Source organism: Haliaeetus albicilla, chromosome 3 (assembly GCF_947461875.1).
Source record: "Haliaeetus albicilla chromosome 3, bHalAlb1.1, whole genome shotgun sequence".
NCBI lineage: Eukaryota > Metazoa > Chordata > Aves > Accipitriformes > Accipitridae > Haliaeetus > Haliaeetus albicilla.
In genome coordinates, this window is record NC_091485.1 from 20,361,725 (window position 1) to 20,386,065 (window position 24,341).

At 38.9% G+C, this 24,341-nt stretch overlaps 1 protein-coding gene across 2 annotated transcripts in view; it reads right to left on the reverse strand.

The window, feature by feature from the left end:
- The window catches only part of RALBP1 (ralA binding protein 1), a 35,523-nt gene that overhangs the window by 8,379 nt on the left and 2,803 nt on the right, over positions 1–24,341 (reverse strand). The window contains exons 1-3 of one of the 2 annotated variants that reach the window (XM_069778997.1): positions 8,340–8,468; positions 918–1,011; positions 179–637 (exon numbers count right to left, since the gene is read on the reverse strand). In XM_069778997.1, the coding sequence (XP_069635098.1) occupies positions 179–637; positions 918–936 (478 nt within the window). In that variant the 5' untranslated portion in view covers positions 937–1,011; positions 8,340–8,468. Of the gene's footprint in view, positions 1–178; positions 638–917; positions 1,012–8,339; positions 8,634–24,341 lie in introns of those variants that run through there. The other variant, XM_069778996.1, reaches the window with a different exon arrangement.

The following is a 24,341-nucleotide window of genomic DNA, read 5'->3' on the forward strand; positions in this document are numbered from 1 at the left end:
CAACTTTTCTGGTACTTCAGACCTGTGGGTTTGCTTAACTTTAGCTACCTGATTATCTTTTTGATAATTAAAATCAATGCAGCTATAAACAGAGTCTCTACGTGGTGAAAATGGTAAAATGATATGAAAATTGCAAGTAAAGACCTCAGGAACTTGCGTGTCAGTGTGCCCAGAGTACCTGAAACTCTGTAGATGCCTTCACATTTCATGCCATACTTCTCTACGTAATCTATACATTCACGGAAAACTGCTGGCAGGCGGATGCCATCATACATCATGGTCCTGTCTACCGCATCAGACAAAGGAATGCCAAACACGGGTCTATGACTTGGAACATCCACTTGAGGTATCTCTGTCTCCTGAATTGGCTTTTTCTTTTTCTTCTTCTCTTTCCACTGTTTTACAACGTCTGCTGCAGTTAAGTCTTTTGACTTCTTCTCCTTATGTTTGTCTTCCTTATGTTTGTCTTCCTTGTGTTTTTCATCTTTGGGCTTCTCTTTTATTTTAAAATCCTTTTCCTTTTTCTTGGAAAAGCTGGGTTTCTTGAAGACATGTATTCCCTTGGACCGCTTCAACTTTGAAGGACTTTCAGCTTCATCACCGGAACTGTCCTCTTGAAATGCAGCATAACCTTCCGCTATTAAGCAAAGGAGGAGAAGGCAAGAGGACAGCTGTAAGTCTGTTTAGTTTCTAGACAGCATATTATAACAGGGAAAGAATAAGTAGTAATATGTAAAGAGGAAAGAGAAGCAGCAACATGAATTAAAAAAAGTAGCGCCTGCCTGACTCTTCAGAATGTTTTCTTTAGTTGTTACACAATTAAGTGGACAAGGATTAAATCATGGTTGCATAATGACATCAAAGATAAGCCACACAGCTCCTGAATTATCTAAACAATTAATACTTTATATACTTACTCATAATGGCAATGTCCATCTTATGGGCTAGTTTCCCATCTAATAGTCAAGGAAATGCAAAATAAAAACAACTGTCTGGCAACTTCTCTAGTTCCTGTAATCAACAGTATAAGAGTCGCTGTTAAAGATCATCTACTACATACATGTAAGTCTAACAAACTTCTATTAAGAACGAACTAATCTTCAGCCACATGACTCCCCAATCCCCTTCCAGAATATTATGAATTTTAAGATATGTATGAAGTTAACAAAGTTTCAGCCTCAAATAAAATACCAAAAAAAGTCAAAAAAAAAAAAAAAAGAGCCCAAGCACACTTACTTTTCCACTAGACAAATAAAACAATTCCACTAACATTAGCACAATACCTGTCAGTGAAGTTGCGTATTTGCCTTAAAAAGCATATGCAAGAGCTTCAAACAAATCCACGGGCAGAGTACGCTGTTTCAGCAGCAAAACACCAAGTGCCATCTGAAATGCGCACCAGTGCTTTTAACTAACTACACCTCCGCAGCTAGCCTTGCCTATCCTTCAGGCAAGAACGAGGAAATCTTTAAAGGTGGATTACAAATAAAAAAAAACCAAAACACAACCAACCCAACAACGTACAAACCAACGCAACTTCCAATTCAATTAACTGTGATTTTAAATATGCAGTACCCCACAGAAGAAAAGCAAGCCTGAAACCTCGTCAACAAAGACGACATTTCACATGCCATTTGCACCAGCTGTGTCCCCCAAGGCAGTGGGCAGCAAGCTCTTGCTTCAGCATGAAGCCCCCATTATACAGATCCTTTGAGACTCTTCCACTACCTACAGGCAGTGCCTCTGCCCAAGTGAGGAGGCACACTGACAGCCAAGTGCTCTTCCTGCGTGAATAGTTTTGGGTGGTGGAAAATTACCCCCTTAGATTGTAAGGGAGAGCATCACGGATGAGATTATAAACTGTAATTTTTACAGGTGAAAGATCTTGTGCAAAAGAACCAGGCGATATTCGCCCTTTTATTCTTCCAATTCTAAACTGTATTAGGCTGCAGAGTTTCTCAGCATTATTTCAGCACATCCAAGGAGCTGTCTTTATTTTGAAGCCTCCTTGGCTGCTCTGTAGAAGGTACCTTTTAATAGTCAAATAAATATAGGAAATGTATTAATGCATGGAACTGCCATAAAATAATTACAATTGTTTGACCAGCTCACCCTTCCCATCCTGGACTCTTCCCTAGGACTACCAAACATGCACTTTCATAGAAGATGAAGAAAGATTGTAGCACTATTCCTGGCCAAGTGAATTTTAATATAAAAATGCAACTGTTAACTGGAGGACTACTAGCAACCAGGTCTCATGCTCCCAGTTTACTGGCTATGCCATCATTCACTCTTCTTGTAAACTTTTTGTAAAATCAGAAATGGGTAAGGAAACGCATTTAAGGGTTTGAGGATTCAAATCTCACTATGATACGGAAAGAACCGCTGATGTGCCAGCTACAGGACAAATGAGGAGCACACATCTCCATTGTGTTTTGTGAGAATGAGATGGGGCTGGCACTGAGTTTCCAAATGGGGTTCACAGATGTAATTTCCAAACAGAAAGCCAGACCTTCACCAGACAGCCCAGAAAAATCTGCCCTCAATCTCTCCTGCTCAGTCGCTGTAACAGCTCCCAGTTAAACAGCGTAGGGTTCCCCCACACACACTAGGAATAGTGTCAGCACATCCTCTGGGTCAGCACAGGGGACCCAAGCTTGGAGGCTGGTGTCACCAACAAACAGGGCACCTGCCTTACATGTCTCAACACTCCATGTTGCAACCCAAACCTTGGTGCTTCTCTAGATCTGTGGTAATGTAACACGAGCAATAGCACATTACTGAAACTGGTATTTCTTGACTTCATGAGAAGACATGAAGGAGCAAGTTAAATACAAATCCAGCCCATTTTAATTTGTCTCAGTAATGTAAGTCAACAAAGTTTAGAAATATATACAAATCACAGATTCACAGAGAATCTCTCACCCATAGCAAGAGGGGGTTCGTATGTACCTCAGAGTAGACCAATTTCCTTTACCATACTTCTGGTCATAAAATTACTGTATCCCTTTCACCAGTGATGCAATATATTGAAATATAAACAACCTAAATTTATACAGAAGAAAAATTACTGACAGCACTTGACAAGTCAGTTTTAAATGTGGAAAGAAGTATTACCTACTGTTAGTAAACTGGTATTTCTGTTCACTGTTTCCTCAAGACTTCTAGTACTAATAGTCAGCATTTCTCCATCACTCTAATGTATGCCAATGACTTTTCCTTGTACCTATGTAAGACCAGAGCTAATTTAATAAATACTCCAATTCGACTGGCATAAGGACTGAACTATCTACCAGCTCCTTGCTTGGGCTTTGTTAGACCTTCCACAAGTGTGCCTTCACTGCAGTTATTTTACATGTGATGCTGCAAGTATAGCCCTTAACTTACTGAAAATTATGAAAACCTCTTTTAAAAATAATAATTAAAAAAAAATTCCAGTGTTACTCTGGAAAAAAATAACTTACAGGCTTAAAAGCTTTGTCATGCAGCGAGGCCACTGTTTCTGTCAGTCTGCATACTTGGGAATACTTCTGCACTCTTACAATGAAGCTATAAATTCATGCTACAGTATTTACTGTTAACACAAAGGATTGCATTACGTAGAACTGCCACTTATGAAACCTACCACAAGACAGATTTTGCACATCAGGTCTCTGATGAGTTATTAAGTCATTTATACCTCTACATCTGATTTTGGCTCCCTGGGGAAATTTGCATGCATCTGTAAAACATGGATCACTTTTACATATGGAAGAATTAGCGGGTCAAGTATGGCTATATGGACCGATGTGCAATGCTAGCATTAGTTACCTATTTCAATAAGTCAGAGGGATTGCCATCGACTTGTATACCATTTCTAAATAAAATGGTAAGAAACACATGGATGCATATTGACCTTGAGTAGATGGCTTCTATTTGCTCTCCTCACCCACAAGATGTACGTTATTATTAATAGAAACTTCAAACTTACAGACACTACCAACACTTACTATCCCACTTTCAATTATATCAGTTTGCTTTCAGAATACATTCAACTCACTGATGTGAGCACAGTACTCCCAAACAAGTTCTGCGTTCAGTTACTGCGCAGCGCTACACAAGGAGAGCAAATGAAGTTGAAACATGAAATTTGCCTTACTTTAGTTTGATTTAAAATAATTACTGGCATTGAAAGGCAGACTTTTAAACTGTTTGCAAATGGTACTTTCCTCAATAAATACACAGTGGTATATAGATATACATTGTAATTTGTCAGTAGAATAGTATGTAGCAACACAGAAAGATAAACCTTGATGGGAAAAGCCTCTAAGGTTTATCAGGGGTAGAAAATTCTAGTAACTTCTTATTCTGTAGATCTAGAAACTGTATTCAGAGCTTCTCCACACACCAGATCAGTAAAAATAATGTTTTGTTTGTAATAGCAGCTACTTGGTTATTTTGTAGGATGACAATGACCTCCTTACAATTTCTAACAGATCTCCAATTTCTAACAGATCTCCCCCACAGACATATCATATCCACTGCTACTGTAGAGTCCATCTCCGTTAGCACTCTGCACAGAAATGAAGGATCATAAGCACAGAGACAACTTATCATGTCATTCCTCTACAGCTGGAAATACTATTAGAGCTTTTGCATGGTTGCTGGATGTCCACACTTCCTGAGCAGAAATTATTTTGGAGAAAAGTCCCGTAAGATGATGGAAGAGAGAACAGGCTGGTATTTTCCACCTGGTGGTACCTAGCAGAGAGTTGCACATCGCTAGAACTGCAACGCAGTGGAAAAAGATAAAGGTTAACACCCAAGTTGGACCAAAGATTGTTTGGAGCAGGTCCCCAAGTTAACAGTAGGAATATTTCAGCCTTCATCTACATCCCAAAAGAACATATAGGACCCCCCTGCCCAATACATTAGGGATTTGATCTTCAAAAATATTTCCTGAAAATTTCAGAAGAGTTCATACCAATGATACTACTGTCCTTTCACAAGATAGTTTAGTTTACAATTCAACCAATTCTCCATTTTCCCAAGAATTATACAAAGAAAATTAAAATTACTCTAAACAAAAAATCCTAGCTGCATATTGAACCCATCCTGTCCAACGGTATCAATCACAGAAGTAAAACAAATAAGCAGAGTAAGATCTACCTACATACAGACTCTCTATCCACAGAAACTGTAATGGGTAGAATAGCTTTTTCTTCTTAAGTATTACTTATAATCTTTTTCTTCTGCAAGGAACTGCGTATTTTATGAACTTATCAACATGTGATTACTGACAGAAGGTTAACACTTTTTAAAAAATCAATTACTCTGGTCACTGTCTCATATAAAACATTACTGCTTCAAAAAAAATAAATCTCTTTTTGCTCACACTCTGCCACAGCACAAGTTCTTGCATGGACAAAGGTTATTTTGAGTCAGGAAACAGATCTGAGTTAAAACTATCCCAGTAAAAAGAAAACTAATTTTAACCCCTAAGAAGTACCCTAATCTAACTTGCTCCACACCTAATCAACACTCAGACTGTCACAGAGGAGTGGAGAATAGAAATCAGTGGCTGAAACTTTTTTCCAGTAGTTGTCATTCCACATGAAAACCCCAATATTTCATTTAATTTTCTATCACCTCCAAAAAATTTTTTTAACTTTCCCCCCAGGATAATTGCTGTGTATTATTAGGTTATTGCCGTTAACATGAAAAAGATCAAATTATTATATTATCCACATAGGAAAAAAGATCCCTTCCTAGCATACAAAAATGCTTTTTTGAAATAAGTAATAATGCTGAAGCTAAGAGTATATTACTCCAACAAAAAGGATTTACCTGAAAAACTAAAATGAGTAACCTTGGGATATTTGTCCTTCCCTCTCCACATACCCTCCTGCTGTTCAGGCATTTCTGAAGTTTACATTTAGAGTATTATTAAAATACCCCAAAATCTTTGTAGGATTAAAGTTACATACAGTTTCAGGAGTTTGGATGACCTTGTCATTAATTCACTAATATTTTAAGTTCAACAAACATTCACTCTGTCACAATTTAATATCAATGCTTGTCTTTTTCTCATTGAAATGTTCAATTATATTTGTTTAAAGCCCAAACTACATGATTGCAGCAGGTTGTGTATTGTCCAAAATCAAAGCAGCTGGCCAGAAAAGTGAAAAGAAACAATCTGAACACATGCAATAGAATTTAAAAGTTGGAAGAAAGTGAAGAATCGAAAGTATGGAAGGAATAACAAAAGGCGAAGCTGAAAGAGGAAGTCTTAAAATCAACCATGTTAAGCAACTGTAAAGAGCCCCTGTCATTTACTTAAGTAAAATGTCTGTTTGGGGTATATTTACAATAATGACCATTTTTGGACTGTACAAGAGATACTGAAAGCTTTGTATGTAACTTACCCTTATACCTGACTGGCTAAGAAATGCTGAATGCTTTTTATATTACAGCTGCAAGAGAGAATTTGATTCTTCCTACATTTTGCATTTTTGTGTTCTTGAGGATTTTTCATACCTTTGAAGTTTCTTTTAAGTAACAAAAATTGCTTTAAATCAGCTGTAAAACGTGCTGTAACCACTTGTGGAAGAAAGCTGTTACAGTGCTAATGTGCACAGACCTGCATGCATTTGCTGAAGAAGCATTCTTCTTCTTCAGCCTTTGGTTAGATTATCACCATGAGACATGCAGAATTACACCACAAAGAAACCCACACTATGTATAATGCTGACCTCTAACAATTCAAAATTTAGAGGTATTTAAAAGTTATAACAGAAATCTGATTTGCAAAGAAGAAAACAGGTTCCAATAGCCTGAATTTAGACCCATCCAATCAATACCAAATTTTCATCACCAATCCAATATTCTGTATTAGGTTAATGTTGCTTACACTAGGAAAAAACCTAAAGAATCAGTTTTCTTAAAACCTGCAGGAATTTAAACTGTTGATTTTAACTGGAGGATAATATATTTTTGAGTTACAGTATCCTTGGTGCCCACAGTCTTTTGTTAGTAACAATAGTCCTTCTAAACTGTGGTAGAAACAAATCATGCATTCCAGGAAACAGGTTTGATTAAAAGCAGTGCAGCGGCAGCAAGTTATTAAAGAGTAATTATTTAAATATGTGCATGCATATTACAAATAGTCACCATATTCATCCTAACACGCCAGAATATTGTGTGCTGTCTCATTGGTTTTGATCTTCCAAATTTCACACATAAGAAGTGGCAAGCTACACTGGTATCCAGAACTTCCAGACATCAGAGACACAGGCATTGTAGAAGATGAACATTATTTTGAAATTTCGCTAAAACAAACATCAGTTAAAAAAGTACTAACATTTGGGCTGTAATATTTAGGTTTCAGAGACTTGGACAGTAAGGATCTTTCTGGTATTGAGAGTGCTCAGTATCAGTTTAGTATTTCCAAGTGCTTTGTTCTTTCTGAATATGTAGAAAAACTCTGTTGAATAAAAACTATTTCATGTTTCCAAAATTTTCTGCAAAAATCTAAAGGTGGGAAGTAAGATTTCTCTTCTGTTGTTTTGGAGGAGGAGTATGCTTTTTAAATGAAAACTTCCATTCTGGACACTGATACACTGACAAAGAATAGATTCTACAGTCAAAGCTTTACTTTCTTCTAACCTTTACTGTCGGTTCTAGTAAATTCAGATCTCAATGCTGGATTGCACATTTTTGAACTCTGCAATAATACTTAGGCACTGCTGGAGGAAACTGCATGATCAGACTGAACTGAGAAGCTAGAGAAAAAAAAGACACAGATTTTATTGCTCCTCAAATAATGGTGCAGTGTGCACATGGAAACTTCAGACGGTATACAATAGCAAACTCTGAATATGGGAGAAATAACTGAGAAGGGTCAAAGTTGTTGAAACAGACTCTTCCAAATTTAAAAGTACAAAATTCAGGTCAAACTTGCATTTTTATTTTAGCTAGCACCTCAGCTACAATTTCAAAAAGCATCTATTTGGAAATACACTTGGAAACCTCCACTTAGAATGTGAACAGATAATGAGATTAGGAAAAACCCATGCCAGGCAATTACCAATGCACCATTAAAGATTTTGGATAAACATGTTTATTGGTAATTCTGGGCACATGCTTGGCACCTGTATCTGCGCAACAAAAAACAAATCCATTTTTTGGTTAAGGTGTGGGTTTTTTTGGAAGAGAAACAGGTATTGCACAAAGCCTGTTTGTACAAGTTAACTTCCTTCACACCTAAACAAGTTCCATCGGGAATATTAAGCAATTTTGGGAGAGAAAGAAAGAGAGAAAGAGGAATTATAAGCATGAAATAAGAGAAGTTGCCTACTCACTTCTTTTTTCTTTCTTCTTAAATTTTCCTTTCTTCTTCCCATGCTCCTTTTCATCATCAGATACTATATCTGGAGGCTCATGCAAGCTGTCATGAGGTGGTGAAGGCTCACCGGTGCGGTACAATCCAGGGAATTTTGTAGGACTGATTTCTTCAGAGCTGGGAGTACGAGCAAGACCCCCACTGTGTTCTACCCGACGGTGTTCACTGGGGCTGCTAGTGGGAGGCAGGAAGCACTCGGTCATTCTGATTCCCTGATATCAAAGTGAAATCTTCTGCTACCTGTCCATCACACCTGCAGCAGGGGAAAACAAAAAAGAAACTCTACACAATTTTAAGCAATAGGTTTCAGAACACCTTGTTTAGAGCTCTGTCCTGAAAACACAAACAGCAATACCTTCTACAGTGAATGTTCCAACTTAATGTCAAGACATAGTAATATAAAATTAGGTCCTAAGCTCAGTGTTTGCAGAATCTGTCCATTAACTCCTAAGCCATATTAACATAATAAGAGAGCTGCTATTTTAGGCGTTTCTACTTTATAATATAGAAAACATTATATATAAAGTATAAGAATATTTTAATATTTGAAATAATTCTTACAAAATTCATAGGCAGCTTGCATACTGATTGGTAATATTTACTATAAAATAGGTAGCTAACTTTAAATTTCTGACATAAAATAGATTTGTCTGGAAGCTCAGAGTCTTTTTGAGCACTGCACTTAAGGCAAAGATAATGTTCATCTTTCCCAAGCATATTTTGTAGATGCAAATAAGAACTTGCCTAGCCTGTTGCAATAAGGGGGGGGGGGGGGGGGGGAAGTTAAAGCAAATCCATCTTCTAATTATGCTTATGCAAATTAAAGAAGGCAGAAAAAGAATGATTAAGTTTTTCTGGTATACAACAACTTCACATTTGAAGAGGCTATATCAGGTCATCTGCACCCAGATGCTGGTATGTTGTTTGCTTGAGAGTTATGGCCAAATAAAAGCTAATACGAAAATTGCTGAGGGAAACCAATCCATAAATTCTCAACAACGGAACTCATAAGCAAAAAACTCTTCCTAGCACAGATAAATTTCAGAAATTCCACAGAACAGATATGCTGTATAGGACATAATACCTCTGGAGTCCACTTTGTTGAATTCGGCCCTTTGTGTCCAAATGGTCACCCTCAGATGTGAGCCCTTCTTTCAAGGGATGAAAGGAAAACAGAAATAAAGCAAACCCTAGAAAAAGAAAAATCTATTTCCCACACTCACTGGTATGCTTGGATGACAGGTCAAGTCACAGTTACATGCTAACTTTAATCCGACTTAAATCTGTGCTGCTATGTTGCTGCTGAAAAGAAACTGATCCTTTGGAAGACAAACAGAAGAAAAAAAGATTTTTTTTTTTTTTTTTTTTTTTTTTGAAAGCTACATCAGTTCCACAGCCTGGCTCTCTATGCAGCCATACAAGTGCCAGGGCAAGCACAAGGAAAGCTGAGAGTTGGGGGAAGGTGTCCTGCACTGCAGACTTAAAGTGATCAAGGTGGCTGTGTTAGCCATAGCCTCACAAAAAAATCAAAACATGTTATAAGATTACACAGAAAAGCCATATTAAACCTGTTTCCATCAGTATTTTAGTTATGACAAGAGTATATCCAGATATAATAGCTGTGGCTTCTGCACTAGCCTTTGGACTCTGCGATCACCTCTGGTACTCCTGCTATTTAATGCTGATGTATAGATTACAATTAAGAAGAAAGTAGTCAACCCTTTGCTAAGTTAGGCAAACAATCATGGATACCCAGTATGTTATAAAATCTCATTCGGGGAAATAAATGATACACACTGGCTAAGCAGGAACTCCTGATACATCACACAAAGCTGACTATAACTTCTTACACAAAAGCAGAAAGCCTCTTTAAAAGAGAACAGCATTAACATGAGGCACAGCCATTTTCTTTTTTTTTTGGTCATGCTTGTTGGGTTTTGTTATATTTTTAATTGATATCAAATATTCCACTGCTATGTTAATTTGATATTGTGTTTAAACAAGTAAATGGCGTGCTCATACAAGACATTTTAGGAGAACTGTCCAGGTAACTAAGGCTTCAGACTTACAGGTGTCAAAAAAGGTCAAAACTTTCAATTATATAAGCATTTTCAATATTACCAATGATACGGATTGGCAATAGCATTGTATCTCATCTGGGTATCAGAATGATCCGTAAAATTCCTGCACAGCACCTGTTTGCATTTCATCCACCAACCCCTCCACCCCAAAAAACAGAACCCGAAACACCCCAACAAAAGCTGCTAAACAATAGACAGTATTTCAACAGTAACTCATAGAATGAAATTAGAACTATTACATATAATTTTTTTAAGCAAACAGGATGGATCACACCTACAAACCAGTCCACCTCTAGAGTGGGCAAGATGGGCAAGTGCACAGAGGAAAAGGGCAATGTCATTGCAAAGGCACATAAATACCACCCTGGAAAATGAGGACACACAAGCTTTGCTTCTGGAACCCAGCAGAGCTCCTGGGATGAAGCCAGGCTTAGCCCATACGTTCCACAACACTCCCCAGCAGTGTTACTCAACTCCTAGGGTCTTATTTACAGATTGGTAAAATATAGAAAAACATAATATGGTATAGTGTTTTGCCAGGTTAATAATTACAAATGTGTCCAGCTAAGTGGGTTTTGGGAAGGGTTATTGTTTTTGTTTTTTAGAACTCTCATCCTTCACTTCTCTGCATGCAGAACACAGTGAAAATTTAAGGTGCTCCTTGACTCCCACCAGTTCTCATGTATGTATGAAACAAAGTATCTCACTCCAGGAGATCACTCACAGAGTGCTTGTGGAAATTAACAGTTACTCAGGTCAGAATCTGAATAGGGCACAGTAAGACACAGAATTATGATGAGAAACAAAATATTCATGAGGTCTTTTAATACTGTTCATTCTTTATTCTGGCTAAAGCAGAGACACTGACTAAAAATAATGGTATGTATCTGTAAATGCAACGAATTAAGACTGCACTTACGTTTCATATTTTTTCTTATACAGCTTTAAGAAAGCATTACTTTCCTATATGCGTAATTTCCTAGGCCTGTAAATAAGGGAGAAATTCCACAATGCTCAAATTATATCAAGACTTATCAGCAGAATCAGAGCCTTTAGGCCTACCGCAAAAACCTCTTCCACTTTTACTAATGGATGTTAATGTTCTATTGCCATACAAATCTGCACCTTTCTCTGGCTTTTACACATTTTTGCCAACAGCAATAAATCGTCAGACTGAAAGTATCATTAATCCTCTCAGCATTTTGAGAAAGAACATTTCTAACATGCTGATTCTTCTGCCAACTTCACCCTCCCAGACTTGACCCTGTTTTCCCCATCTGTTACCCCTTCAGTCCTGCCTCTGCTCTGCAGCGGGCTCCTTGCTTCCAATTGCTTCTCTTCACCTATGCAGTCCTCATCTGTCAGGAGATTTAACAGCTCACTACTGCAATGTGGGGAAGGTCATTCTACTCCTCCCATTAACACACTCCCCAATTCCAGTAGTTTCCTCTCCCAAGACCCCTTTGTGAGATGATTCAATGCGTTAGCTGTTCCAACAGGCTTCCACGAGCTAGCTCAGCAGCAGAAGAGCTCAACAAGCACTAAAGATGGAAAGCAGAGGAGTGGCAGAACCACGATGACAGGCGTGCAACCTCCCTCTCTGGGCAGCTCCGTTCCGTGATACTGCACGCACAGCTTCATCTCCCCAGATTTCACTTTATTCTTAGTATTTTCCCCATAACTTCAAGCTTCAATTTCTTTACAATACAGTGCCAGTACTCCCATGGTTCCATTCTTGATTGATTCCTCCTTTTCACCCTCAGTACATCACACACAACATGTTCTTTATCTGCGTTGGTCTCTGTGACCCAAGTTCAGTCTCCCACTTCCCCCTCTCCTTGGCTCTTTATTCAGCTGATTCCTACTCTCCTGCTGCACACCATTTCCTTGCAGATAAAGTTCTCCCTCTTTGTCCTCTGTTTCTTCTAGTTATTAGTTATTATTAGTTATCAGTTCCCATTTCTTCCTGGATGTTCTTCTCTGCTGCAGTCTTTTGTTTCTCATGATTATCTACCTCATCTTCTCACCTTGTCCTCATTTCTCCCACTGGCTCTCAGTCACTCCCTATTATTACAAGAAGTCATCTTCCTCCTCACCTTCGTTACAACAGCAGGCTCCTTGACTCCCACCAGTTCTCATTCACTCAGCATTTGGTTCTTCTTCTACAGGAGCCACGAATGCTGTTAGATGACAGTGTCAGAGAGCTTCTTGCAGTTCCAAATGCCTCCACAGACCTAGCTACTCTATTCAGTACTCCCCAAAATGCAGTTTCTTGAACCATCTTCCTCTGCTCAACATGGAGTCGAACCCTCAGAATAACTGAGTGTCAAAAATAAACAGCCTTCACAAAACATGCGTGGTATTGTGACCTTTCCTCTATTCCCCCAAAGAAAGACTAAATTAAAAGACATTTTAAACATGGAAAGCCTAAGGTATGTCCTTAACACAAAACCTCCTAGCCATCATGTCACCACCATCTTTCAAGACCATACACCAAGCACAGGAATGTGGGTTGGGGAGAGGAAGGAAGATGCCTGCATGGGCAAAATAACGCGTTTTTTCCTAGCCTCATTTTTGAAAATAACTGAACTCTTTCCTGAAAAATTCAGCCTGAGATACTTATCTAGTAAGTAAAAATTAATATTTAAAAGCTGAGGTTTGGAAGAAACAGGGAAAAGTGAAGACAGAGAGATATGACAGCCATCTTTAATAGATCTCACTTATTACAGTGTGTCATCTAAGTCAGCATGAACACATTAAAGAGGCACAGTCTGAAAGACCAAACTCACAGCTCTCTCATTCAGTACAGAAGGCTCCATCATTTCTGTTTTGTGCTGAATCTGTATTGTCACTTTGTGCCTTGTAACCAATTACAACAGCAGAAGCAAATTAGAGCAGGTGATTGCATGCACAGATGTTATTTTGTAAAGCTGTTGGGCAGAATGAAAGACACAAAGAATTCTTCTGCAACAAGCATTATGCAAGACCACGTCTGAAGCATGGTGGGTGTCCCTAGGTCATCCCATTTTGCCACAAACAGACACACTCTGAAAATCTGTGTGTTACATTGAAAATAGTCCCAAGAAGTCAGTAATCAAAGGATAGAGGCAGAGCGCGAACACTTACTCAGCTACCAGGACCTGCTCCATCATAACTACCCAAAAGCAAGACCCCGAATACAACAGTGCCTCACCATCGTAGGCCTTCACACCAAAAGATCTGGACATATGTCTGCTTTTGGACAAAAATTATCCTAGTAACAAGCATAGCTCCATTTTGGAAAGTAATGAACCATAAGAGGAAAAACCAAAAACTATCACTTGTGGTCTAAGCATGTCCAAGCACTTCAGAAACTATGAGTGGTACTCATACAACTGCTGAGATGGTTGACAAGATGACTTGGAGATGAGAAGACAGTTAGAAGTAAGTTATTTACCAAGACTATTCAATGCCTGAGACACATCTAAGTTCTGTATCTTTCTTAGACTATCGCAAAGTGTGGGAGGCCATTAAAACCATGGTCCTTCCAAGAGTAGAGGATATGGTTAAGTACGCCCCAAATTAATAATCTTCTAACTACTGATGGTTGTCAACTACAGCAACAGCTTAGGCAAAGAACAGTTTTTACTAGCTTAAAACTAATAAACAATTTACATTTTACTCAAATTGTTCTGAGGTTTTATTACTGCAATAAAACACAACAGTTTAAGCTGTGTTTTGAAATAAAATGATGCATTTTTTACAACATACTGAAAAGCTCAATACAAAACACTGCTTTCACTCAAACACTTTTTAGACTGAAATGCTGCCATGCAGTCAAATAGCAAAATGACATCAGAGGCCACCTATTTTAACAAGCAGAACCCAGGTACATAAACAGTGCCCTTTCCCTTCTTTAATAAGGCAACATAGCCATGAAAGGAGAAAGAAAAGAGAAGTACTTCACATAGACAGGTAAAGCAAGTTTAAAATTTCACAAGTCACAAGTAATCACATAAACACAGCATTAAGTAACTCCCTTGTGAGTCATGCACTCTTCATAACTGGCAAGAATTAAAGCCTCAAGATGGGCCTTCACAAGACTTTTTGGATAAGGAGAATAAAATATAAATTGTTTAGCAGCATTCAGCTCCTAAACCTAAGATTACTTTACAGGATATGTGATGCTATGAGAATGTTAGAAAATTTACTTTAAAGGAGAGTGTGTAATCACACAACTCAAGTCACATAGGAGCAAGCTGTACATTTTTCAAAAATAATGCCAGCATCAGGTCAGCTCTAAAAGTAACATAAACACGTTTGTGTGTTCTCTCATTTATCTGTAGTGGATAAAGTCTGCTGCAATTGCAGTACCATCCAAAGTATTTCAAGTTCTGCTCTAAGATTCCATACCAGCTCAGAAGTAGTGATACACAAATACACAGAACTACTTAGCTCTCAACAATCAGAGAGCTATAGACCATGTCCCTATTTGAGTGGACTGTTGGAGGAGCCAGCTCACATCCAGAATATGTAGCAGTATCCAGGTTATTCCCTCTTATTGAGGGTATTCCAGTTCATTAATCCATTCGGTAGAGACTCAACCTTAAAATAAATAATTAAATAATATCCTAGACATTCTAGAAATATCAGAAACAAGACTTCCAATCACATTACAATCAAGTGTCATAATCACATGAAGATAAAATCTCCAGATATGTGGTAGCATATGCATTCCAATTTGGTTCACTTCAGGGAAAACAGTATCACAGTCTCTAGCGTACAAATTCTATAGAGCTCCATCAGGATGCAATTTGCAGGCTGTTTCCAGTAGACATCTTGGGGGAAACAAAACTTGGATCCCCTGGGGAGAGTTAAGTGCTTTGCTCCAGAGAAAGCACACCTGAAAAGAGACCGACCATAGTCACATAGGAAAAGCCCCTGCCCCATGATTTTGCCTCCTACACTGGCTGAACTGTCACACCGCCTCCTTTGCCGTAACATCCTAGTCCCCTGGTAAGGCATGCTGTGACAGTTTACATCCCACTGCCTGTTCCAGAGCAAGCTAAAGCACATAGTCTAGGAGAAAAGCCTTGGCACAAATCTTTGCTACAGGGTAATGACCAAAGCTGTATACAGAGGTTACACAAACTATGCCACATGTGGCTCCCAAGCTCATTCCCATCCTTCAGGGATATCTCAGCAAGCCCTGCCATGTGTCTTTCTCCAGCTGAATCGACTGTCATGGAAGCAGTTTCAAAGTGGTGCATTATATTTAGATCACAACCAGATATATGAGGCATTCTTGGAAATAACTGGCCAGCTAACAACTGGAATGACTGCTCTTTAATTGCTTTACATTGCATGTTTCTGCAGTAACAAGCAGAAGGTCTGGACTCTGCATCATGAGGCAAATGAGTGCTGTAACCAGGCCAGACTTTTGCAGGAGTATCTTCACTAATCAGCTACCTGCATCACAACTGCTACTGCCCACCCAGAGAATATTTTCTCATTCTTCAAACTTCTTGGGAAAGTACTGGTCTACTATTCGGGATTCTCTAGTCTTAGCCCCCTTGAATCCTGCTCCTGGTTCCCATGGTCTTGTCACCACAAAGTAACCCAATACCAATTTCTCCAGTAACTGTACTCAAGCCTACTACACTAGTTTCCCATTCTGTGGTCTAGTCCCACTGCTTCCCAGGCTCAGTCCCTCTCCATTAGCTTCTTCATTCCCCTCTCCTGCAGTCCAGTTCCTCCACCATCAGGACTGTACCTCATCTCTCTCACAACCTCCTCCTCCTCACCACACAGGTGTTCAGCGCCTAGACCTGTGCAACTTCAGTTTCACCATTCCTCTTCTCCACACCTAGTGCCTCATCTAATCTCACCTTTTGGCTGCTCACTGTTTCCCAGGCTTCCCTTGCCACCTTCTATTTCTCCCACACTCAGTTCTAAGTAAGGCTTCTGAAAATTATGGTCCACACATAAGCAAGGAAATCTGGGAGGTCTTCTCCAGCCAAAATTAGGTTTCCCCTCTAAATTACAAATAGCATTAAAAAGGCTTGCCTGATTACCAAAATATTTTTTATTACATAAAATATTTTCCCCTGCTAGCTCAAGTCTCAGAAACAGTTTGAAGGATTTGGTTAGTGCTTTTTGTTTAAATTTTTAAATACCAGCCTAAGAAACCCAACTTTTCAGCCCAAATGAAAATGTGGTAACTTTTGATAAGGGCTGAACTATTGAGATGAATTGAATAATATGAACTGTCCTGCAAATGTATCAAACCCTCCTATACTTCCGAAAAATGCCACGTTGTACAACATATATAATACCCACTATTGCTTAGATTGGTGTAGTGGGTTGACCCTGGCTGGAGGCCAAGTGCCCACCAAAGCCGCTCTATCACTGTCCTCCACAGCTGGGCAGGGGAGAGAAAATACAATGAAAGGCTCATGGGTTGAGATAAGCACAGGAAGAGATCACTCACCAGTTACCATCACAGGCAAAACAGACTCAACTTGGGGAAAACTAACTTAATTTATTACCAGTCAAATCAGAGTAGGATAATAAGAAATAAAACCAAATCTTGAAAACACCTTCGCTGCACCCCTCCCTTATTCCTAGGCTCAGTTTTACTCCTGATTTTCTCCACCTCCTCCTTGCCAGCAGCACAGGGTGACGGGGAATGGGAGTTAGGGTCAGTTCATCACACCTTGTCTCTGCCGCTCCTTCCTCCTCAGGGGGAGGACTCCTCACTCTTTCCCTGCTCCAGCGTGGGGTCCCTCCCATGAGAGACAGTCCTCCACGAACTTCTCCAATGTGAGTCCTTCCTATGGGCTGCAGTTCTTCATGAACTGCTCCTGCGTGGGTCCCTTCCACGGGCTGCAGTCCTTCAGGCACAGACTGCTCCAGCGTGGGTCCCCCACAGGGTCATAAGTCCTGCCAGAAAACCTGCTCCAGCATGGGTTCCTCTCTCCACAGGGCCACAGAGGAGCCTGCTCCAGCGTGGGCTTCCCATGGGGTCACAGCCTCCTTCAGGCATCCACCTGCTCCAGTGTGGGGTCCTCCACATGCTGCAGGTGTATATCTGCTCCACCGTGGACCTCCATGGACTGCAGGGGGACAGCATGCCTCACTGTGGTCTTCCCCACGAGCTGCAGGGGAATCTTTGCTCTGGCGCCTGGACCATCTCCTCCCCTTCCTCCTTCTCTCACCTTGGGGTCTGCAGGCCTGTTTCTCTTACATGTTCTCATTCCTCTCTCTGGCTGCAGTTGCTGTTGTGCCGTTCTCTTTTTTCCCTTCTTAAAAACGTTATCCCAGAGGCGCTACCACCGTCACCAATGGGCTCTGCCTTGGCCGGTGATGGGTCCGTCTTGGAGCCAGCTGGCATTGGCTCTATCAGACATAAGGAAAGTTTCCAGCAGCTTCTCACAGAAGGCACCACCGCTGTAGCCCCCCCAGCTACCAAAACCTTGCCACACAAACCCAATATAATTGCCCTTAGACTTATTCCTAGTGTGACAACCCTGTCCCTTTTCTCCTGTGCATCTCTCCAAATCCGCACTTGTGCCAGCACTAAAGCTTGTAAAACAGAACAGAAAGTTTTACTTTTACCACTTAACAGAGGAAGGGAGGAAAATGCAATAAAAGGAGTGCAGTTTACTTTTTTAACAACCACTATAAACATAGTATCACCTCAGGTTTTGTTTGCCCTCAGGACTATATACAAGTTTTATACAATTCAAGTTTTCTGACAAGTCTTTCAAAGAGTTGTCTAATCCCTAGTCACCAAATGTCTGCAGCAAGTCGTACAGCAATTGATGATCTAGCGAACTAAGACTGATTTTTTACTTTTATCAGTTCCTGGGATGGGTTTATTTAATGACAAATTCCCCTTATCAGAGATTTCAACTACAGCATCATTCAGTCACACTCCAGTACCTGAACTCAGTCAAGTTGAGAACAGCTGTCCATTCGGTGGAGTCAGTTCAAATAAACACCACAAAACCGTGGCTGGTGGAGCTGAATGTACCACAAATGCTGTTCAAAAAGCAAGTGCTAATCACCAGAGTGAAAATAACCAAAATGAAGCAGAGGAGAAGCCAATGGTTTTGGCATCAAATATTTTACCGCATTTTTAAGCGTTTCTGCTATTCTTTCAAAAGCATCTACAGACTAACCGTGACAGATCACACAGAGAATGGAATCTAGTTTTCCAGAGAGGCCAGAGCTCTGTACAGTCAGTACCATCACCCAGTTAAAAAAATCTAAGGCTATGTATAGCCTATTTTGGGGGTTTGTGTTTGTTTTGGGGTTTTTTTTTTAAGAGTGCATTAGCTAATGCATGCTAAAATACTAGAAATGACAAGTGTAAACAGCAAATATTAGAGACACTTTGCTTTGGATTTAACACTGGTAACAAAGTTGGGATATGCCAACACACCAGAAACACATAACACAACACACTGGCATTTCTGTAACAGCAATAATTCACCTGGCAAAAGCAACAGCAGCAGCAGAGATGCAGTAACACGTTGCGAGGCTCTTGCCAGCAGGTAGAGTTCAAGCTCTGTGGAAATCTTGGGAACATACTCAGTTGACATGAGCAGGCAGATGTCAATGCCGCTGCACTATCATCATCTTTCTTATCCATGCCAATCACAATGAAACCAGAACACGTATGCCCCCCTACAAACATTGCTTAACATGTGTCTGCTGGTTTGTCCTTTAAATCCACTTGCTACCACCTACTAGGACACTGAGTTCAGTACAGATGAAGGCCAGCTACACTTTGTCAACTGCATAAATCTGCTTAATACGCAAGCAACAAAGAGCGCACATGCTGCATGGGGTACTGCATGCTGAATCCAGACAGTGTCGCTTTTTAATCCATTATTGAGATATTATCTTTCAGACTGGATGTAGAAAAATCAATTAGAAGTACCATGCTTCTTCACTGAATTGGCTGAATTGTGATCATTATTTTATTCATAGAATTTTCAAACAGCATGAAGTTCATGTTACAGAAGTCACTTCATAATCCTTTAACTAGGAGGTCAGCACGAACAGTCTAGTTTACCTTACCAAAGGCAAAGAATATTCAATTCTAAGGCCTTATCCTTTCCAGAAATTAGCATTTTCTGAAAGTATATTAATGACACAAACCTTTAGGGTTAAAACTGTGAAAATTAAGTTTCTTGTGCTTTACATTGAATTTTTGCCACCATGTATTGAACACAGATGAAGAGATCTGTAAATTACAGGCTGTCACTTGAACTGACAACTCTATAACATAAGGAGAAACTAAGAACAGCTTTGCTTGGATCTCTTCATAGTTTGATACATGACACAGATGATCAGTTTCCATGTATATTTTTTCATGTTTAAAATCCTACATGTTCCAGTGCAACACAGGCAAATCTTACCCAACTTCTAGTGAACACTAAATTAAAACAGAACTATGGTGGTTGAGATAAAACCCACTCTACTGTAAAAGCAGAAAGGAAAATTAAAGAAAGACTTTGATCCAGAAAAACTGTTTATATAACAGCTTCTCTGATTATTTTTAGTGATTATTTAATACTATGTCTATCTGCTGATTATTTTTAGTGATTATTTGATAACTATGTCTATCTGTAGCACCTTCGGTTTTGGCTTAAAGAGTCTTGTATATTATAAAGCTAACATCTGTGGCTATTGACCTAGAAACTGGTTGTTTTGTTAGGTCCATACTGAGTAAAATCAATTGGAGACTGGGTTGTATGCAAACATTTTCACAACTTAAACTACAACGGATAGGAGTATAATGTTTCCGTGCTCCCAGCACAGCAGTTTTTAGCAAAGCCTTATTGTAGATGCAGTTTTACTCACCAAAAGATTTTTTTCTGATGTAGCTTATTTCATTTGGGGATCTGTTTTGAGCCATGCCAACAAAATAAGTTTTATTGATCCATGTTAGGTCTACAGCAGTGCAACCTGCTGGAATAGATGCCAATGCCTGCCAAACTTATGCTATATGTAAAAGAAAATTATCTTTTCTTTTCTTTTTTTACCATGGTATGTAAGTTTCTGCACAAGAAGAGGACTATATCATCTCCTCTTTTCAGACATATTCCCATCAATGTAAATGACAACTCTTCGTCAACGTGACGTATTTAGCCTTTCTGTAAATTTCTAAAGTTTTAGTTATTTTTTTCAGTACCACATGTAGAGTTGGGATTAGCAAATTCTGTTTTCCACCTCTGCCCCAGATTCACTCAATACCCAAGGGGAAAGTCAATTTAAACATTTATAAGATCAGTAGATTATTAATTAAGATTAACATCACCACCTCCAGGGCTGAGATGTTGCAAAATCTCATGCATGTGAACACTGAAAACATTCACAAATACATTCAAGGCGAGGTGTGGCACCACCCAGCTTGGGCCAGCAGCTGGTCTCCACGGTTCCTCTCTGCAGTGAATGGCTAGGAAGCAGAAATCTGCCTCCACAGCCAGTAAATGCATCTTCAGGAGCAACTATGGGGTAAACTGATCAGTTAAATTACCTGTTACTGAAACAGCAGCAGGATCCACAAGTTCACAATATTTGTCTTCTATGCCAATTTACATAGCCAAACAGCCTTACAAGAAAACTTACATGAAACACCAGCTTTCTAGAAAAATGTATAAACATCCTTAGAATTTATAATTAAATTCATAAATGTTTTCTAAAACAAGCTCCAGCTCAGTCTGTAGCACCTACTGCAGTAAGTTTTGGCAATCCTATGGCTTCAGAGTACTATTAAAAAAAAATACCTTATGAAATACACGCTGATTGCTGTTTTCAATTTACTTACCAAATATAACAAAAATGAACTGAATAATAACACAAATAGACTCTAAAAATACATATGCTTCACAGCTGGCAAAAAAGTTCAGTATCTGATAGCACAGGACCAAACAAGTTCTGACTGCCATTCCCAAATCTGTTGTGTAGCCTTGTCTACACAAGAAAAATCATGCTACTTTAAATAAAATTAGTGTAGGTAGTTTAATGGAAGCCCTACTATACATAAGACAAAATAGTGCCATTGTCCTCCCCCCACCCCAAAAAGAAAATAAACTGCCTCTGTCAGTATAAGGCATTTTTAAGAGTGGCGAAATCCTTGCTCTTAAGTACTAAAAACCACCAGATGTAATTACCCGTCAAAAATACGCATCTGTAACTGACTGTTCTAATGATACACACTAACTGCAAAATACTGTGATATACATTTCGTATCTTTTAGATGTCTTCAAAGCCTGACTGAAATAGCATATTAAAAACTTACTTATGAAAGGAGTTATGAAGAACTAGCAACCAAAAGAAGCCAACCACAATAGAAAACTGTAAGCCAGTTTTATCATAAAACAAACAAAATATACAATTGTAGCACACAAAAAGAGAACTGCAGGTAACAACCAATGCAACTTCTCCATTGTTTTTGGTAGAGTATACAGATTTTGGCATATTCCAAGATACGTGTGTGATTGCCAGAAAATTAGTCCTTCTTAACTATCTTTGTCGAGGAACTTGCATTTGGATCTACATCTTAGTATGTCAGTCACATTAATTTACCAAACCATCTAGACAACAAAGCAAGAACTCCACATATTCATCGCTTCCTCTTTCAGCTGGAAAGTTGCATTTCATTTCCTCCAACAACTTTTAAAATCCTTTCCAAAACATGACTGATAAAAACACACCTGATCACCAGTGGTACGAGTCGTATAAATTTTGGAGAACTGCAACCCCAAATTTCAGGATTAAAACTTCAGAAGCATGACCTGTGAAAGATCTCTTTATCTAAGGGTAGCTTGCAAGGGGCCAGCACAAAGAAAACTCGGAGAATTTGTAAAGATTAACACATCTAAAGAACAAGAAAATCTAAAACCACTAGACTGAAATAATCCAAGGGATTTCTGGGTAAATCTATGCAATCAGTTGGGTTCTGTGGTTTCTTTTCCCTAAACTCTTACATTTTTAGTCCATTAAATCAATTTTTTAAATCCCATCAAATATGAGAAGCTCTTTAGGCTATCTTAAAAGAACAGCATCTCCTTTGAAGCCACCACAATTGAAAATTAAAAGAGGAGGGTGTCAGATAATACTTCTCCTCGAATTCAATTAAAAAAAAAAAGTATTTTAAGTTTTGTAAAGATTAGCATTATGCTTTTATATAGCATTTGGTTCACAATATTAAAATCTACTGGAGTTAGATTATTACAAATATAGTAAAATATCTGCCAATTTAATTATCTTACATCAGGAAATATTAAATTAATACACTCAATGTTAAGTATGTGAAAGCAATGTATAGGACAGAGGAAAACACTAACCAAGAATTATGGACTTCCATAGTAACACGACAGAAAAACACTACTCGTACCATGAAATGAGAGAGTTTCATTGCTGGCATGCTTATCATTGGAATTTACATTTAGCATTCAATGCAATTCATGCTAATAAAAATCAGTGAAAATTTATTTTCATTGCAACATCCAAAAAAATTCTGCACCTTGACTGGTGACACTCATATTCAAAAAACATACCTGGACAGGCTAGAAATGTTAAATTAGCAATAAGCTTAATTACCAGGGTAAGTTAAATGTTAAATTTCACAAAAGTTGTTATAGAAAAAAACATTAAAATTATAGCTTCTAACTCTTAGGTGTAACTCCTATTTTAAAAAGTTAGTATGGTTTTAAAGAGAAGTGATGTTCTTGCTGAATTCTTACTAAATTTTTTATGAAAAAGAGAAGCTGCAGGTTTTGTCTCTGTGGTAGCTCTTTTTCCACAAGTGCCAAGTTAACAGTATTATCATCATACATTGTGTTTTTAAAAACCATGTATCCAGCTCAAGCTCTAGCACCAGAGATCTGTGTTCAGTCCCAACAGTTCCTTTCTGCCAGATGCCTGTCTTTTAGCACAAAGCTCAGTTACTCATAATATAAAAGCCCAGGGATCCTACTGAAACTGTAAAACAGGAAGTAAACTTCGTGCACCGACTTAAGCTAGATCATAGAAACATGTGAAATTTTCATACTACAGAGGACAAAAATGAAACAAAAATACATTTTATCTATACATAACTATATGAATTGACTCAGTGAAGAGTTATTCACTGCTAGCAAATGTACAAAACAACCAACATGAAACTACATTTATTTTCCTTAAAATAATTTCCAGTTTGGTCCAAACTTACATTCTGATTTGGAATGTCAAACCTTACCACCAAACACTCCCCCCTCACTATTCCTCTACAGCAGCCATCTGGCCCCCTCCCACCTCATGCAAGCAGCCGTCACTCATCCCTCTCTTCCCTTGTGTGCCTCTAGAGACCAAAATAGCCAGTCTAAAAAAGCTCAGTTCCTTGTGAGCAAGAAGGAGAATAAAGAAGGCAGTGTGGCAATGAGAAATCTGCTCCTGCTAGTTGCAAAGCTGCCCCTTCAATTGCACTGAAGTAGAGGGCAGCACCTACTCTTATGAAAAAGCATATCCCAAGTAAGCTAAAATAGTGCATCTCTGCACACTTAGTCAAGGTCTTCTCCGCGCTTCATGTTGGGCTGTAGCTGGCAAGAATCATTAAGCCACTCCCTGCTTCCTCCAGGAAAGACAGTAGTCTGGATGGAAGCAAGTCAGGGATCGCCTACAAGGTCATGCCGTAAATTAATCTGCAACACCAAGGATCATAAACCTTCTTTTAAAGAAATTTTATAGTTGCTTTGATTGCTTAAGGTTTATTTTTCTACATATCTTCCCAGCACTTAAAACAAATGGACAGATGACAAACTATTAACAATTTAGGGCACACCAATGAGGATGAAGTGACATACATTACACTCTTCAATTATTATTATATCAGAAAAATTGCATGA